General features: G+C 44.0%; 1 protein-coding gene across 3 annotated transcripts in view; it reads right to left on the bottom strand.

Moving 5' to 3' along the window:
• Positions 1-20,227, bottom strand: part of AK9 (adenylate kinase 9) — a 1,784,103-nt gene that overhangs the window by 1,151,736 nt on the left and 612,140 nt on the right. For all 3 annotated transcript variants that reach the window (XM_069606660.1, XM_069606662.1, XM_069606661.1), the window contains exon 16: positions 5,920-5,976. In XM_069606660.1, coding sequence (XP_069462761.1) covers positions 5,920-5,976 — 57 coding nt within the window. The remainder of the gene's footprint in view (positions 1-5,919; positions 5,977-20,227) is intronic.

The following is a 20,227-nucleotide window of genomic DNA, read 5'->3' as shown; positions in this document are numbered from 1 at the left end:
TGAATACCTCATTCTGTATCGCAATACCATTCCTCCTGTAATGACGGAAACAAATGCCCGATTAGTCTAACGCATTCTCTAAATTCTTCAACCCCAACCAGTCAAGAACTTTGGGACATAGAAGAATGGCATGATTACGTAAATTCCACGTTACAGAATTTGTAAGCTCATGTGCACCACCAGAGTGATTTTTAGATACTGGGACTGCTGTGGGAAGAGGCAAAATCAGAGAGGTATTAGATATGGGAGAACAAACATATCTGACGTAATATATTCACTGGTGGTTTGTCAGATCATTTCCTTAAGGGCATTATCTTACTCTGTCCTCAACCAGTAATCTTGATTATGAGCGTCTTCTTCCAGTGTGTTTGGGAAGCACTGATGGGCAGTCTGAAAATTAACAATTTGTGATTTCTTTATAGATATTCCTTCAAATAAACAATCTGAAACCATAGGCTATTTTTGCATGGTTTCCAAAGAAGGTGTTGCTGGGGATTGAGTAAAGTGTAAGGTGAAGATGATTCCATTCTTTGTGAGCAAAGACACAGCATGCCTTACCATTCTTTGGAAGGGGAGCAATGGTCTTCTTGTTCTTCTAATCAGAATCCTGGTCCTGGTGCAGAGATGATGCAATATCAGCTGGGTCTGGAGTGCTAGGTTGATTTCACCCACTGGTAAGGAAGGAGTACTAGTAGCACCCACAGGTGTAGAAATTGGCTCCAGCAATGATTTAGGTGGAGCCTTTGTAGCCTGAGTAGTCATAGAAGCAGGAGGATGGACTTTCCTAATGAGACACTGAAGATTTTGATAAACAGATGTCATGAGCTTGTGAACAGTATCTGTAGAATCAGCCTAATGATTAATGGGTTGTGCTTTAGGATAATGTGGATTACCAAGAGATTCCTTATTAGCTCTAGTGGAGAGAATTGGTCTATGCAGTATTTTAGAAAAATCAGTATTGAAGAAAGAAGCTTGGACCTGACTTAACAGTACAAGAAAAGCAACTTTAGAGACTGAATACAATGTAGAAATGTTTGGTATGTATGTAGTGCAACAGGCTTTCTAAAATCTATGTTTCTAAAAGATGTTATGTCACACACAGTAATATTAGGCACAGTTAATTCCAATACACGGTGGTCTCAATATGGTGCCAACAGAGTAAAACAACCTTTTGAAAGGTCTAAAACTTTTTTTAACAGGGGGTTTAAAGGGCTATCCATATGTTGCTCTGCCAAAGTAAAGAAAGTACTTGGCAGTCTTGATGGAGAAAGTGAAGGAAAAGGTTTAAGGCATTTTCCGATCCATTGCATACAAAAAGAAGCTTTGACCACTGCAATTGTTAAAACATTCATTTTATCAGACCTTTGTTTCTGATCCATCTGAGATTAGTAAAGGCGTGTGCACCTTAACCCAGACCCTGTGGTTCATCAGAAATGTCTGGTCACTCGGCTGTCTTGTATATACCCACCTAATCAGTTCCAATCCATTTACTATAGGGATTAAAGGAATATGTATTGGAATTGGGTGTACTGAACACCTCGGAGAGAACTACAATAGGGCCCTTTGGAGCCTCAAAACTGGTATTTTTGTGAACCCTTGAAGAAGGTACCTCCGAGTTACCTCACCTCCCCCTAGTAGTATAGCCCCAAGTGGTGTCTGCACAAAACTCAGTCTCTTTATGTATTATTAGATACTTCAAGTTGTGCAGCCAAGGTGTCCTTGCATGGTAATAAAGATGTTCTTACAATATGAGTAGATCAATCGACACACCTGATTTTTGTGTGTATATAATAAATGGATTTTATACAAGGGAATAATGCATTTTAAGGTGCAGAGGAGAAAGATGACAGCCCTGGCATATGGGCTGCAAAGACATAAAACAAAAGTCAATTTCCCAAATCTGGGAACTCACGTCCTCTGCACTCTATGGGTGGCCCAATGATGAGTCCTATTATTCATTTTTTCTATTAAATAGAAGATTGGGTAATATATTCGATTGAGATTAACAGTAGAATGATCAATAATAATTGTTCAATTGCATATGTACAAATATACACAATGACCAAACATATATTAGTTTAAATCCAATTATTAATTTGGGAGCCCAATGTGTTTCGTGAATTGGTTCACTTCTTCAGGAGCAATTTTCATAATTTTCAAAATGTTCAAACTTTTCAAACAATCTCTGAAAAACATAACATTCAAATAAATTCACATTAGGACAAATCATCTCAATGTAGAATATCTTATATACTATTACAAAGGTAATCAAGTAAATTATATCGTAACGCCTTATTTCGTGGATAAAGAAACCCATATCATGCTCATTCATTTGTTCCTTACTAATAGTCATAAACACACTGTGTCCTGTCTGTACAAAAAAAGTCCATCACAAGGTGAATCACATATAATGTCTATTTGGTATGTTGTGTTAAACCCAATAGTCAATAAAGTAATTGCTGTCACAAATAGGGCATGTCAATCTTCCAAGAGAACATTTACCTATGGTTTAGATTATATCAGCCATCAAAAAGATAGTTTTGCATCATGAGAAGGTGGGAAGTAAATCCTCTGTCTATTCGCATCAGAATATGCTGAGGTCCTATTTGAAGAATATGCAAAAAATAAAATTGTAAAAAATTATTGGAATGGATATGTAGATAAGAAAAAGTAAGGATAGTAAAGGCTGTGGCATAGATGTGACTTACCAGCATGGGTCTCAACACAGTTAACGAGTAAATACTGAGGAGGGATCCAGTTTGGTAGGGTGGTCAGCCATTTTGTTCAGCAATGAATGGGCCAGGGAAAACCCCTGATCTAAAAAAGAATCTGAAAAAAGGAGGGTTAAATGACCCTAGTGGGCTTAAAGTCAGACAAGTATCAAAGGTCGAAGTATACTCACGTTGGACGAAATAATGTAGAAGAAAAGAAGAAGAACAAAGTCTTCCGGGGGGAGCTGTCTCCTGGCAGGATCCGCTGTGGTCAACATCGTAAGAGTAATAAAAAAAAAGGGAGGAGATGGTAAAAATAGAAATTAAGAAAATAGTGTAAAAAGTAATGTTGTGTGGGATACATCTCAAAAGATCAGTCGTCGTCATGGTTTGAATTCACGTGTCCCTAGTACTAAATCTATCTAATTTGTGATAAATGGTAAAAATGACAATAATATAGAAAAAAAACACTGTTACTAATGGTCTGTTTCCATTCTATCTCTCTGTATACAATTGTATATACCTTACAAAACTGAACAGTTCTGATTATGTGGTGATTTCTATATTATTGTCATTTTTACCATTTATCACAAATTAGATAGATTTAGTACTAGGGACACCATGACGACGACTGATCTTTTGAGATGTATCCCACACAACATTACTTTTTTACACTATTTTCTTAATTATTCTATTTTTACCATCTCCTCCCTTTTTTCATTACTCTTACGATGTTGACCACATTTATTATCTCTTACTATGATCCCATAATACTTTATGCGCATCATCCAGTTTTATTGGCTCTTTGTTTTAGATGCTTTTACTCGTTAAACATCACTCAGATGTTTTATGCCAGTCAGGTTTGCTTTCAGCATCCGTTAAATATTCTTGTACTTATCTTTTTGTGTTTACCGAGACACTTTACATCGGAATATACATGTTCCTGCTTTAACATACAGTATCAAACCCCCCCTCCTTTTTTTCATTCGCTATTTAGTGGATCTTTTCCAAGGACATCCTATTACAACCCTTGTTTCTTTGTATCTACTTCGATATTGACCGCAACTGCGCATGCGCGTGATGACGTCACGGTGTGAAAGTCACACATTCTCTCGACGCAGTACGTTGATTTGCATCTCTAAACTTCTGAGTATTTAAGGACCGCTTCCAGTCACCTCCTTTGTAGCGGATCCTGCCAGGAGACAGCTCCTCCAGGAAGACTGTGTTCTTCTTCTTTTCTTTTACATTATTTCATCCAACGTGAGTATACTTCGACCTTTGATACTTGTCTGATTTTAAGCCCACTAGGGTCATTTAACCCTCCTTTTTTCGGATTCTTTTTAGATCAGGGGTTTTCCCTGGCCCATTCATTGCTGAACAAAATGGCTGACCACACTACCAAACTGGATCCCTCCTCAGTATTTACTCGTTAACTGTGTTGAGACCCTTGCAGGTAAGATACAGCTATGCCACAGCCTTTACTATCCTTACTTTTTCTTACCTACCTATCCATTCCAATAATTTTTTACAATTCTTTTTTTGCATATTCTTCAAATAGGACCTCAGCATATTCTGACGTGAATAGACAGAGGATCTACTTCCCACCTTCTCTATGATGCAAAAATATCTTTTTGATGACTGATATAATCTAAACCATAGGTAAAATGTTCTCTTGCAATATTGACATGCCCAATTTGTGACAGCAATTACTTTATTGACTGTTGGGTTTAACACAACATACCAAATAGACATTATATGTGATTCACCTTGTGATGGACTTTTTTGTACAGACAGGACACAGTGTGCCTATGACTATTAGTAAGGAACAAATGAATGAGCGTGATATGGGTTTCCTTTTTGATCTTTATCCACGAAATTAGGCGTTATGATATGACTGACTTGATTATCTTTGTAATAGTATATAAGATATTCTGCATTGAGATGATTTGTTCTAATGTGAATTTATTTGAATAAAGATGTTCTTACCTGGATTCTTTTTGATTTCTTACCCTTTCTAATCTGTACAATGGAGATTGATATTTGAATAAAAACCTTAAACTGACCTATTTGGGAGCCTGTGGCACAAGGCCAATGTCAGGCGAATGGTGTTACGGACTACGGCACTCAAGGCACAAAGCTTGTGTGTCAGACCCAGAGTAGTGGCAGAACTTAAGCTACATCCTGAAACCCACTTCACCCAGCAAAAAGAATGCTGGGAAACAGCAGGTAACCAACTCAAAGGTTCGGAACACAAGGATTTTGTTTGTTCGATATAAGTAAAGGATGCACCTTGTAAGCGACGCATAACACAGCAAAAACATTTCCAGTCTCAGCAAGCGGAAAGGTGTTATTTATTACATCATGCTCAAAAAAGAGCACTCGGGACCCAGGACCGATTGTGCCCCCAGGACCGATTGTGCCAATATCCCAAAAGTAATGGGGAACCAGGAACCTGGAGGTAAGAAACAAATTTAATTTAACACATGGATGTAAAGTTTTAGCTCCTCTGAGAAAATCAGAATTCTCGACATACAGTAATGCATTCCGAGCTTTTTTATTTCAAAAGCAGAAAAGGTAAGCAAGGAAAGCATTTCTCCATAATCAATTTTCCAGCAAGATTTCCATCAAAAAGAAGGCTTTCTCTGTCAGTATCTTGTTTTCACTGCACCTTCAAAGCGACGGGGCAAAATCCAATTTAATACACCAAAGTAAAAGCTAAAACATGGAAAAATGCTTTCACTCCTTTGCAAAGAATTGGTTTCCTTTTACATAGCACCCGCTGTATGCTTGTGTTAAAACCGTTCCGATTCACCCAAATTTACATTTAAAATGCTTATCATATAAAGACAACCTTGTTATTCAAATACTACAAACTAGAATCACATTTTATTTACTTACAGGTTTTGTCCATTTACTTTACATATGTTAAAATCATGTGTTTGTACTTTATCACCACAAAACCTATATTGCCTTATAGACCCGAGGAGGTGCCATTACTGCTTCAGATAATGATCTTTACCCAATTTACGGCTCCGTTCATTGCTTTAGGTCATAACTTTGGGGGCCAGTCAATCACGCGGTAACAACCCTTGCCTCGGTCTATAAAGTTATACAAGTTTCATGTATCAACTTAAATCTACATTATATAAATATATTTACTAGTAATATTTAACTGAAGGATTCAGTCGTCTACAATATAAACTTTTACCTGCTGCCAATTCTGATTCACCCTCTTCAGGACGTGCTTCCAGTGGTTTAAATGTCACTGTATAAAAACAGACATCGGTTACACGAACGTTTATGACCTATTTCATTGATATTCATTGGAAATACTTAAGCACCGTAAGCAATATCAGAAACGTGAGAAAAGCACTCAAATCAGCAACTGTTGTATCCTTAGTCTCATAACCTTTTCAGCCATATCATTGAAATCTCCTTCATTGGATAGTCAGGCGCCAAGTGTCCTGGCGCTGGAAAAAGAGTGACCTTTGAAAATTGGGGTCACACACCTAAAAGTAGAAGCCATAGTAGTTCCCAGGCTGCGCCCCTTACTTTTCTCTGCAGCTCATTAAAGCGCGACAGGACTAAGATTTCAGTAGCAACAACAGTGAGCAACTTCCAGTCTACATGCCAGTAATGCACCCAGCAGAAGCAGCCATCACGTACACACGCACGCTGCTCGTCATCATTGCCCGACCAGCGAGCACGCGCCGGGCTGGCATGGCTGGCCTCTGCTCTCTAACGACACATTGCAGGCACTGCTGTACCAGAGCTTCGGAAGTTGCCCTGTAGTAGCTGAGCAGGAAAGAGGCGCAGAGCTGCTAAAGTAACTCCATCTCAGGGGGCATAGGAACAGTAGTAGCCAAGTTGTTAAGAGGCACTTCTCATTGGGGAAAAATGCACTTGAATGGAAAAATTCGAGTGAGGAACTACATATATGCACCTTTTGCCCAAGGGGGGAAGAGAACAAGGTCCATTTTATATTATTTTAGCACAATAAGAGCAAATAAGTTAGTTCCGATAAGGAAGGAAGTGTCACCCAGCACTGCTCTACCTAAAAATAATCTTAGAGCAGTTGCATGAGACCTGAAGCAGTTTATAAGAAATGCAATAAGAACTAGAATGAATATGAATTACGTTTGAGGTGGCATAATGGCACAGTCACAGCGCTACTCATCCCAAGAGAGGGTGCGTGGCACTTTTATGCCCAGGAGGGTCCTTTTACAACTTCTGCAATCCAGACAATCTTTTTATGGTGTTTTTGTAATCATCTTTTGGCGTTACATTTTAACTGTATGTGTTTTAATAGCAGTTTATTGATTTAGTTATTATGTTATTATTTATTCAGACCCTCGTCCAGCCTGAGGCTAAATTCCATGCGTTCCACCCTATAAAAAAGAAACAGTGCTTGTCCTTGCTACAACATAATATACAATCCTGCGTTTACTGTGCTAACATATTACTGGAGTTACTGTGAAAACGTTACAAGTATTTTCTAAACGGATTTATATTGCCATAATGTACTTCCTTGAACATATGTGGGGCATTCTAAATTGCGACACGTGCGCCTCAGAATGCGCTTCCTACTCCCCACAGGAACGCCTCACGGGGCACTCCCGGACAACCGCACTGGAGCTCATATTCAATCAGCTGTAAAGTAAATCATATCGCGTAAAACTTGTATGCGGGCGATTTACTTCACCGCTCATTTTCAACCATTTGTATGACAGAAAGTGGGGCGGAAAACAACTCGCGTTTCCACCACATGCCTTCCTATCCACCATAAAGCCAACGGACTCCATAAGGATCCAATATAAACGCCGCCAGCCACGCTCGCGGAGTGCAAATGTGCAGGGCAAAAATTTGGCGGGAAGAGCTGTTTACATTGTTGTGCAAACGTAACGGCTCCCCACCGCCAAATGTCAAGCTTATTTAAAATGAGCTCCACTGTGTTTTTGACATATAATGAGGCCCCTCCTCATTACTTCGCATCGGTGGGGTGCACCAGGGCGTGGATCAAGGTGACCCGCTCTAATGGAAGCAAACAAACATCCAATCTGGCATTTGCAATTTAAATTCGTAGAATAGATGGGCCTCATTACATGTTTGCTTATATCCCGCTGGTAATACTGATGGGATACCAGCAAACTAATACCGTTGTGCCACTTGGTCTACTGGAATTACTGGCAGATTACAACAAGTGGCAGAAATATCAGTAAATCCCCATTCCTTAGAGTCCAATAGGACTGCATGGGGGTGGGGGGGATTTGCCGGTATTACCGGACCAGTAATACCGGCAGTTGTTTGCCAGTAGGGTGGCGGATATACCTCCACCTCAGAGCCCCAGGTAAATCCACCATCCTACTTGCAACTGTGTGCCAGTGCGTTAATGTGCCAGTATACAGTAATATCATCACTTTATTACCACACTGGCACACTCATAATAAGGCACATAGAGTCTGAGAAAAACAGCAGCAGGCATGCTAAGTGACACAGCCCTATTGACTCACTCTTTAAAAAAATCCTCCTTCGGCAGCAGAGCTTGCTAACGCCACCCAGTAACCCAGCTTCAGTAAAAATTATTCACCACTGCTATCACTTCCTCATAGGAATCATGCCGTCCATTACATCCATGCACTGGGAGCGTCAAACTCCCTGGTCATTAGTGCCCAAAGCTCACCAGGGGCTATGCTCAGTTTAGTATTGAGGCATTCCACCTCTTGAAAAGCCAATCTGATGTCCAGTGATCAATAAAAGTACAGCTCCAAAGTCACCTCCAGTTGTATGTTTGGGGACCCTTTCCTTCTATCTGGAGTTTAGCAATAAACAATTCCTAGACCCGGAAAATAGTGGTTGGAACCCTTACCACCACCACCACCACCCCTGTTTCATCAGCCTTTTTCCATACTCTTACCCTCACAGTACAGACAACTGTCAATATGCTTCCCTCTCTCGCTCTAAATAGTTCTACCAATCAGCTTACATCCTCGCTGGTTATCTGGGGTCAAAAGATACAGCTCTGCTCTCAACAAGGGAAAGTGCTACATAGCATGCACCTCAGCTGTCCAATGTAACTAACCAGAGAGGGTGTGATGTTGTAATGTTAGGTTACTTGACATTTGGAAAGCGCCTACTGCCTCTGTTATGGTCTCAAAGTGCTGTGAGGTGAATGACCTTTCGGCAGACAGTAGTTTTAACAAATAAGACAATAAAATAGAATTACATTGCGGGAAAATGATATAGAATTTATAAAACTGAGCAAAAACTAACCGAAATGATTTGTTGAAATACATTATGATAGCCATACAATGTAAGAGTTCAGGTTCATAGAGGATTGCTATGTTAGTGATGTGACCACCGGAACAAATTCTTCCTGGACTCAGGCGTATTCTGTGGGTCGCAGCACCACGGACTATAAACCTCTGCAGCAACTGTATCCAGCCGATGGCTTTGCTATGCTTTCCATGCAGAACACGTGCACACTGAATAACATGCAGTCACATGCAAATTACATGTACATTTGTTAGGCATGTTAAAGATACATTCAATGTATATCCACTTGTCTGTAACATCCAGTTAATGCACTGGAAATGTTTTATATTTGATACAGTGTTGCACTGTTGAACGCAATGAAAAAACATCTTTAATAATACTATTAATGCATATCCAGCTATAAAGAGAAAATATAGTCTGAGGTACCTCTGCATGCCAAATTGGACTGTGAACATCAAACACAGACTACACGCATCTGAATGCAGAGAGGGAGCATTCCATTTGGCTTCAGGTAGGTTTTCTTTTTTTTTTTTAAAAAGCATTAGAGACACATTTCTTTACTTCCAAGTGCAATGGCAATAAGAGCCGTCAGGCTAAGGGGTGCAAAGGGGTAACAGCATCACCAAGCACACATTAAGCTCTCTTGCGTAGCTTATTATTTTATTGTTTAATGCGTAGACCTAGCTGGAATTTGGGCTGGCATCTTTTAATAGTAGCGCAGTACTGTGAGGTCTGTGCATCGGCATGAGCGTCCATTGGAATTAGTCCTTGGTCAGGTGTTGATAGAGCCATGTTTGGTGAGATTCGCGAAATTGGAGAATTGTGGAGGCATTCCGAGGGGGCACCGGGATAGAGATCCAGAGGTTGGGTGTGTGACAAGAGAAAGATTGTTTGCGGGACCTCCCACTGTGGATGAGTTATGATTCAAGCCGGTTGGTCGATTTGCTGCACGAGGCGCGTGTGCCACCATATATGTGGAGCTTAGTCACCAGGTATGTTGGTGTTCTATTCGTGACTGCTTTGTAGATGATATATGTAGGCTTGAACAGTATCCTGGCTTGGAGTGGAAGCCAATGTAGTTCGTATAGGATGGGGGTAATTCAGTCAAATTTCCATGCTCCAGTAATAAGACGTGCTCTAGTGTGGTTTACTGCTTTTACGGGAGCCAAGTTAGTAGCTGGGAGCCCTGTCAGGAGAGCATTTTCCCCATCGATGTGCGAGACCACTAGGGCCTGCACTACAGTCCAGAAGTCCTGCAGCAGTATGAAGGGTTTGATTTTTTAAAAAGGTAGAGATTCTGATCCAGGCTATTTGGGCCTTCTTGACTATGTGTTTCTGGAAGGACAGATTGCTGTCAGTGGTGAAACTTGAGGATTTTGCCAAGTCTGACAGTTGTGGATCAAATTCTTCTAGGCGCATATCATTGAGCCATTGTTGGATAAGTTGTTTTTTAGTGGGCGGACCGATGAGGACTAATTCAGTCTTGAAGGTGTTTAGTTTGAGGAAGGCAGTCGACATCCAGGACTGGATGATGGCTTGATAATTGCACAGACGAACAATGTCCTGCGCGCTATTTACTCTTGGGTACAACTGAGTATTGTCTGCATATAGGTGGTAGGCTATATATTGGGATCTCTGAGGAGAGTGCCCAGAGGCTCCATGTAAAGGTTAAAAAGAATTGATGAGAGGATGGAGCCTTGGGTGACTCTTCAAGAGACCTGGAGTCGGTTAGAATATAACAAGTTCATCTAGACAGCCTGGTGTCTGCGTGAGAGGTAGGAGGTAAACCAATTCAGGATAGTGCCAGAGAATCCCATCCTGTCAGCAAGGAGGGAGAGAAGAATGCAGTGGATGAAGGTGCAAAATGTTGCCTACAGGTCAAGGAGTACGAGGAGGCATGATTCGCTCTTATCCATAATTTGGAGTGCATCACCCAACACATGGATGGTGGCTGTCTCGATACTACACTTTGGTCAGAACTGTGACTGATAATCACTTAGGAGGTGGAGTTGTTCGATTCTGGTGAGTAGTTGTGTAGCAACACATTTTTCCAAGATTTTGTCAATTAATGGAAGATTCGTAATGGGCCTGTAGCTTGCCCGGTTGGCTGGATCTAGGGTTGTTTTTTTCAAAAGAGGTCATATGAGACCAGTCTTGAGAGTGTCTGGGAATTGTACTTTTGCGAGGGAGGCATTGATGATGTTGAGGAGTGCAATGAGTGTTGGGTCTGTCAATTGTTTAATGATGGAGCTGGAATCATATTGTCAGAGTAAGAAGTAGGTTTGAGGGAGGTAATCATTTTAGGAGATCCAGGGAAAAGAGGAGAGAATTAGGCCCTTAACTTGTGCTGTGGGTTCTTACAAGTTGGGTCACCCTGCCAATTGAGTTCTTGTTGCTTAATTACCTAGCAACAATGTGCATACAACTGGAAACAATGCTACATGAAGACAGAATGTATGAAAAAAGGGATCATGGCAGCGATCCAGAAGATGGATGCTGCAGCATCTCAGCTACCAGATAGGCCAAAATGTTTGATGGTTTTCAGACTTTTCAGCTGGATTTCCAGTTGAGAAACAGGACTACAAGAAAGCAGTAGCAATGATTAAAATGCTGGAACAGGGAGGGAGGGGGTGCCTATCATCCATTGAAAAGAGGATAAGCATGTGCACTATGGAAGTGTGTAAAAACAAAATGTGCAGCAGTGTGGATGAACTAAATGTCAAAAAAGTACTCAACTGCACACCTAAGTTATAGCAAGTACAACAAATTAAAGGATTCACAAATGAACTTGGGTGAAGGGGGGGTTAAAGCAACCTTAGCACATAGGTTGTGGAGAGCAGACACACATGTAATCCCAAATCAGGGATATGTTAGGACTGGAAAAATCAGTCACAATGTAATATAATTCAATAGAAGCAGTAGATTGATAAAGAACCATAAATCCAAAAACTGTAAGTAGAAATCTTCGAAAGGAAGTCATCCATACTCCAGAGTAATTCAAATCAGTGTTCACTTTTCGGGAAAGCATTCCCTTCATCAGGACCAGGATAATTTTCTGTCAATAGTATCAATAAAAAATTGATACGAACACAATCCAAATATATATTGAGATTGTAGTTATGTATGCAATACATTAAATTACTAACTGGTGAGGGGGGTGGGGCAGCCTCCCAGCAAGTGAGGAGGCTCTGAGCCTCCTCACAGCGGGAGGCCACCATCTTCATTTGCTGGGATGAAGCCAAGTATGCTCTCCTCCCGTGTCCCTTGCCCCTTATGCTCACACCTAACCCCCTTTTCCACAAGCTGCAGCTGAGGCGTTACTAACCTCTTATTGGCTTTTCTTCTGCAGGTACCGATTTCCCTGTGGATGGGGTCGCCGTGCACCGGAGGTGGAGCAAGGAGGAGGCAGAGCTTCAAAGGTGCCATGCACCGAAGGCGAAGCAAGGAGGGAGCTAGAGTTTCAAAGATGCCGTGAAGCACTGTGAAGAGGGAAAATCCAAGCAGACCCTCAGTCCAGGATGACCCCCCTAACCGGAAGAAGCACCAGCAACAACATGGCCACCAATCCTATGAACTTATGCCAATCCCACTGCTCCAGCCGTGGACAACTTCCATGAACGGTACCCTGCCGGCCATATGACCCTGCTGCAATGCAAACTCTGCCCAGAGTGAATGAAGAGATACAGGACAGAGCTGGAGACAACCGCATGGACAGACTTGACTAACTGCATCAAACTAAAAGAATCCATGGTGAGGTCGTTAGAGACATCCACCGACATAGCCCCGTTAGACACAAAGCACACGCGCAATCCGCGCAGTTGACACACACACACAACAATCTACATGAAGAACCTACAGTTCGATGAGATGGAGGACAGTGACAGGGGGCGCGGCTAAATGGCCACGGGTTAGGACGTGATCTCTGTGAGCTCCCTCTGATCCGTCCGTGATCCTGAAGAAAAAAGAATATCCAGGGCCGACTGAGAGACGTACAATTACATGAGAGGCCACATGAAGATGCTGGGTATGCAGCGGTGCTGAGCCTCGTACGAACAATGAAGTGAGAGCTGTGTAGTAAGACCGCGAAAGTCAGAAGAGCAGCCCGACTTGGAAAGAAGATGATGCCCTGCCGAGAACAAAGGAGGTAGAGGAGCGCGGTTGTAACGTACATCTGCGAGAGGAAGACGTAGCCCGACACAGCAGACTCGTGAAATGGAAACGACATAGGTGGAAGGGACTTGGCTGTGGAACTGAAGGTTGCAGCTGGCAGGTGCCTAACATTAGCCAACAAAGCGGAGCGCAGCTGAGCAGCAGATACATTGTTGTGCTGGCAAAAACATATTGCAAGCAGGAGCTGGCACACATCGGACAACACAGTGCTGGAGACATTGTAACGGAGAGGAATGGAGTGCCTGTGTTCGCCGGTAACGAAAGAGTGCAGAGGGTAGCATACTACTTCAAGGGGCGAGCAGACAAGGGCCGTAATTGAAGTGCATCACAACTTAATGTGCCCATGGAACTCTTCAGAGGAGCCGGTGATGATGGGGTGCCACAGCTAGAGAGGGAAACACAATTGAAACCGGACCTGAGGGGTGAGACTCAGAGTCAACCGAACAAAAGTAATCCTCCCACTGCGCGTTAGCGAGGACAGTGCTAATGCGAGCGAAGTGAACAACACAGCTGAAAACTAGCAGGCACTCGAAGCCTGCAGATTCGAGTAATACACTTGCAGCTACCCAGAAGGAACAGAATAGAATGTGGAGCTGAAGAATGTGCGAGACTAAAGAAGATGTTGGAATCTGTCTTCCTTTGGTATGATGCCTACCGCATGGCGCAGATGATACCCTACAGTGCAGCCCTGTGCTAAGGCCTGGAACAACGAGGCCTGTTGACAATAAGGAGGAGGAAGGGGAGGTGCCAAGCAAGAAGTGTCCAAGCTGAGCGTGGTCCAATTGCAGCAGAAGGGGGCCCACCACGTGACAAAGGACGCAGCGCTGCGAGTCAATACCAATGGCAGCAAGTCCGGAAAACACCTGATCAGACACAAGGAGGACACCCGAACTGTGGGGCGTATAATATTGTAAAGAGACAGGGTGGAAAGCTAAGAGACACCTGTGCAGGGAGCCAGCAGACATAGGAAATAAAAGAGGAAAATAAAAGTGGAAACATAATTTTCCAATAACATGGGAAAGTCACTCTGAACACCCCGACCACCCTCAGCCCTACAAACATTGTTGAAGTGTGATGCCAGTGCAGAGGGAAGAGATCCTCCCGTGTAAGTCATAAAAGCACATAATCCACGGAGACATAACTGCACTGGCCGTACCCGTGCCCAGAGAGCTTCTAATACTGTGAAAGTGCAATAACTTTAACCAAGATTTGGGCAGATTGATGAGCAATCTGAAGAGGTACTGAACGCCCTGTGACCCCAGGAGGTTAATAAGATGCGTAATTGGGCACAGAGGTAGTGCCCGGTCGGCGACAAGGCTGAGGACAGTCTCGAGGTTGAGGAAAGGCTGCAGACCCCCATAAAGAGCAGTGGCGCTTAAGAGTGGCAAAGGTAAAGTTAAACAGCCGACAATGGACATCTTCGCCAAACCACTGCAGTCCCCGACGGTGTTTGCACAGGCTAAAGGTAACACACCAGATATGGCTGCCTTGCCACGGGATGATCACTTGATCCTTGATGCCATAACAGAGTTGAAATCCTCATGGGCGGAGTACGATAGCAGATCTGAAAGCGGCGCTGGAATCCAAGATCGATGCAGTGGGTATGGACGTCAACCTCCTGGTACAGGACGTGAAAGCGCTGGCCGAACGCACGAGTAACCTAGAAAGCGCTGTGAAAACCAACACAGAAATCAGCACTGCCAATGCGAAAGAGGTCCACATACTAAAACAACAGGTGCTCCACTTGGAGGTCCGAGCAGAGGAGGTGGAAGGGCACGCTAGACGCAACAATATCCGCGTGGTGGGGCTACCTGAAGGTGAAGAGGGTGCAGACCCTACGGACTATGTGGAGAATATGTTGATCCAGGAAATAAGGGCTGGCAAGCTCTCCCAAGGGTTTGTGGTGGAACAGGCACACAGGGCCCAGGTAAGGAGGCCTACAGCCTGGGGCTCCGCCTCGCGCAGTTATAGCCAAGATTTTGAATTACCGGGATAGAGAAAAGATCCTAGAATACTTTCATAAAGGCGGATCGATACACCAAGCATCGGTAAAGGTCACGGTATACCCGATTACACCATGCTGGTACAAAGACAGCGCATCAGCTACATGGAAGTAAAGAGAAGATTGAGAGCAGCGGGTCTCAAATACATGCTTTTGTATCCTGTGAAGCCTAAAGTTTTACACAAGGGCAAGGCACACTTCTTCGAAGCGCCGTAGCCTTACTACAGGAAACCCACCTCACAAAAGAAAAACAAGAGGTGATACGGAGAAAATGGAAGGGGGCCACTATTGGAGCAACGTATTCGGCATATGCCAGGGGGGGTAATCGCTTGGATCGCGCCACATGTACCGTTTCAGTTAGTGCAGTCCACAGTGGAGTCGGACAGGAGAATGGTGGCGATACGGGGAATGTTGGAAAACAGGGAGCTGTGTATTATTAACACATATGCCCCGAACCAGGATACAGTGGCCTACTTCAAAGGCCCTGTACAGTAAAGTCAGCCCGTACCTGGGGGGCGCGGTCATATGGGATGGAGACTTTAATTGCACGCTGGACCCCAGGGTGGACAGATCAGACAAAAAACTAGACAAGCCTAACCCTGCAGCCAAAACCATGAAGACCCTGCTAAGCGACTTCCAACTGGAAGATATATGGAGACTGCACCACCCACATGATAGACACTATTCACATTACTCAGCCCCACAAAATCTGTACACACGATTAGATTATATGTTCACCAACCCAGAAATCACCGGGGAGATAGTGAGGTCGGAATACAAAGCAAGGGTCCTATCGGACCACTCACCCTTGATCTTAACGTGGCAACATCAGCCCCCCAGAGCCAAGATCCCAACGTGGTGGCTCAGAGCCGAAGCACTGAAAGATACAGAATTCAGGGAGGACCTGAGGGAGGAAATAGAATATTTCGAAAATAACAACGGTAGAGTAGCATCGGAAAGCACTCTGTGGGAGGCATTAAGGTGGTGAGGGGTGCAGCAATATCCAAATCCAAAGGGCTCCAAGGGGACATAATAAAAGAGTTGCAAGAAACTGAAAAGAAACTAGAAGCAATTATGAATAAAGAGGACACCTCACAGGAAGATGCCGTAGCCATGAGCCAATTACAACAAGAATGTGGAGGACATTGGGAGAGACTATGCAACTTAAACTATAAGAAATACATAGAAAGGCAAGACGCAGGTGGAGATATACTGGGGAGGCTATTGGCATGGCTATACAAACACGAGAGGCCTAGACCAGCAATAAGAGAGATAAGGGGAGAGAATAGCCAAATATTGGATACCCAAAAGAGTGTAAACGGGGGATTTCTTAAATTCTACCAACACCTATACGAAGACACTGGAGGGGAAGAGGAGAACGAGATGAGAGAGACATTCGAGGACATCGGTTTACCTAAACTGAGTTCAGAAGAGAAAGAGAACTTAGACGCCCCCATTATATTAGAGGAGTTAGAAATAGTGGTCAGACAATTACCCACTAGCAAAGCCCCAACGGCGGACGGGCTCCCTAGTGAGGTGTACAAAACATACAGGTTGGAGGTGCTCCCCCGTTATTGGCGATGTTAAATGAGGCCTTCGAGACAGGGAGACTACCGGAATCCCTGAGAGAGGCAATAATTATCCCGCTTCTCAAACCAAATAAGCCTAGCACAGATTGTGGGTCTTACAGACCACTATCCATGCTAAACCAGGATAGTAAAATACTCACGGCGGTGCTAGCAAACAGAATTAGAGGGGTCATAAGCAAATTCATACATCATGATCAGACAGGATATGTTCCGTGTAGAAGTATAACCGATAACCATAGACGGCTCCACTGCATCATGGAACAGACAGAAGGAGACGCAAACGAAGTAGCAATTGTCTCACTAGACGCGGTGAAAGCCTTTGATTCTGTAAGGTGGCCCTGGCTGATGGAGGCCCTGAAGGAATACGGAATGGGGTCCGAGTACTTGAGGTGGGTGAAGATGTTGTACAGCTCGCCACTTGCCAGAGTCAAAACGGGAGCAATCTCGGACAAATGGCAGCTCAGTAGGGGTACCAGACATGGCTGCCCATGGTCTCCAATGCTGTATATAATCGCACCAGAACCCCTAGCAATATATTTGAGTCAACAATATGAAGGGGTAGAGGTCCACACTAAGGAGGGGGCCGCACCTAATATCACTGTACGCAGATGATATGCTGCTATATCTGAGGTACCCAGAAGAAAACCTGCAATATATCCTAGAAGTAATGTAACGATTTGCGTCATTCTCCGGCATAGCGGTCAACCCCATGAAGTCGTGCATATTTCCCCTTGGGAGATACAAAGGAATTGCGCAAGATAACCTGCCAGTTCTACAAATACCCTGGGAGACTAGAACGTTCAGATACTTAGGTATCGATATTCATCATGAGGTAGAAGATGAACACAAACATAACACAGAGAAAGCAGTAGCTAACATTGAAAACAGCATGACGTTCTGGGCTAAACGCCCTCTGGCTATGATGGGAAGGGTGGCATTGTTGAAAATGGTTGTATTGCCTAGGCTGTTGCACTTTTTGTGAATATCCCATATATGTTGCCCAAACGCTTCTTTGGTAAACTACAGAGCTTATGTAGAGGTTTTATCTGGCACAATACCAGGAATAGGATTGCCTTATGGAAGTTACAAAATGCGTATGAGAGAGGGGGCATAAAATTGCCTAACTTCGAGATATACCATCTGGCCGGGCAACTACAGTATGTGGCTAAGTAGCTAACTGAAGACACAACAGCAGAGTCCAGACTGCTGAGGTCTGAATGCGCACCGTTTTTTCTGAAAGAACGGATATGGCTGCCCAAATCGGAGTTAAAAGGGCGATTGAAGCTGTTAGAATTGGGATGGAAGAAATGGCGCAAGGCATGTCAGGTCATGGAGAACCTGACTCCGTGCTCCCCCCAGGTGCTGCTGGTGGCGCTGAGGTGAGTGGAGAACAACTAAGAAAGATGAAACGTACACACTGGGAATCGGTGGACATATCAACACTAGGAGATGTGTGGCGTGATGGGAGGGTATGGGAATTTAAAACACTAGTGGAAGAAACTGGAGTACAACCGGGGCAATATATTACCTACACTAGACTGTGAAGGCAGATAAGAGCCTCATGGTCTGGAATAGAGCTAGAAGACCAACCAGACTCGGCCATGGAGACAATATATGATATCTCTGAAGGAGGGCATGAGGTATCCCAGATTTATGAACTGGTAATGTCCAGGGTGGGGAAGGAGGTGACCCAGCTGAGACGGGAGTGGGAGGAGAATGCTGGGGAACCCATGCAAGGCGGGCAATGGGAAAGAGCACAGAGGTACCACAAGAAGGTGTCCAGAAACACGAGACTACAACAGATTCAGCTATATGTAACCCATAGGGCGTACATGACCCCACAAAAGATAGCCCGATTTAAGAGCACAGAGACACAAACATGCCCAAAATGTGGGGAAGTGAACGCGGGGATGATGCACATGTTTTGGGCATGCCTGGAGATTCGGAAAAGCTGGGGGGAAGTTACCCACTGCTTCACTGAGAAAGGTATTAAGTTAGATGTGCAATCGGTGTGGGCATGCATGGTGGGAGGATTCACTAGACCACGTAAAATGAAACTTGTGCAAACTTAAGGACTTGGCTTACATTCTGGCCAAACGCAGAATAGCTATGGGGGTGGAAGGCGTGCCAGAGACCCAAGATAGAAGTGTGGTGGCATGACCTTCTGAAATGGGCTGAAGCGGAAACGGCAGCATGGTATGAAGCGGCTTACGGGGGGTGGGGGGGGGTGATGAAGTGGGAATGCCGATGGCCTGGAGACAGTGGGCACATTATCTGAGTCCACCCGGGCCAGTCCAAGCGAACTTGATAACTCTGAGAGCATGGAAGGAGGGGCGCCCCTGCAGGAAACATAATTAAAGGTGCAATGGAGTAAGCTCGAATTAAGGGGGGAGGGAAAAGGGATGGCAATGGTAAATACATGTTAATGCACATGATGTTTGGACGCTTATAACTTTCCTTGTCGTGTGTGCTGTGGTGTTTGTAAACTGTGAAAATAGTAAAAATGTATAAAAAAAACAAAAATAGGAGGACGGTGACACACACACACACACTATCAGCACGTTTATTATTTTGCCATTAGGCTCGCTAAAGCACTGCAGAAACGCAAGACCCCAAGAAGAGCTTGTGTATATGCTTGCAGATGCTTACATGCAATTAACCTTACGGAAGGACAGAAACACTCAAGGTACCTGACCAACCGTAAAGCTCTCACTAACCTATGGACACTACGACAACTCCATAATGGAAGCCAGAATAGGCTGCAATGATCTCAGAGAAATCCCAAACAGCAAGGTGCTGTGCTAGCAGAATAAACCCTGATGTGAGCAACCGGCTACCAAGGCCACCATGTTGTGAAGCAGCATTCCACATCCCGAGCCAAGGTGACATCGGCTGCAGCAGGGAGTATTCCATACAAAATACATGTTAATTTGAGGTAATTGAAGCTGCGCGAGTGGTCTCCAACCACGCGATCTGGCTAACCTGATAACGGGCCAAGACTCAGAGGCTGGGAACGAGCAGCCGCCTCACGGCCAGACAGCAGCTCGCAACATATTGACTGCCTCCAGACACCTTGTACAATGAGAATGTAACGCTCTCATGGCATTAGTCGTCCACACACTATTGTAATACGCAGACACATACTTGTAATTTACTGGAACATAGCAGTCATGGACTGAGGACAGTTGTCTCACAGGCTGGGAATGGATTTTGTCCCAGACTTTGAGGCCAGCAGCCTGGCCAATCATGACACTGGGTTCTGGGGGTAGAAGGTGATGGTTGCCGACCAATCACTGGGCTTCCTTACTGTAACTATTTAGAAGTAGCAATTTTCGGGGATGATCCAAGTACACCACCTGACACAGCAACATCCAATAACAATTGTTTTCTATAGGGTCCTATATGGGCCCTATTACTCAGGGGCCAATCCTAGGCCTCAATAGGTTTTGGGGGAAACTTGTTGAGTGACAAAGGTTATTACG

This window comes from Ambystoma mexicanum, chromosome 4p (genome assembly GCF_040938575.1).
Source record: "Ambystoma mexicanum isolate Mex_15411 chromosome 4p, UKY_AmexF1_1, whole genome shotgun sequence".
Taxonomy (NCBI): domain Eukaryota; kingdom Metazoa; phylum Chordata; class Amphibia; order Caudata; family Ambystomatidae; genus Ambystoma; species Ambystoma mexicanum.
Note: the sequence above shows the minus strand (reverse complement) of the source record. Positions and strands in the feature narration are given on the sequence as shown.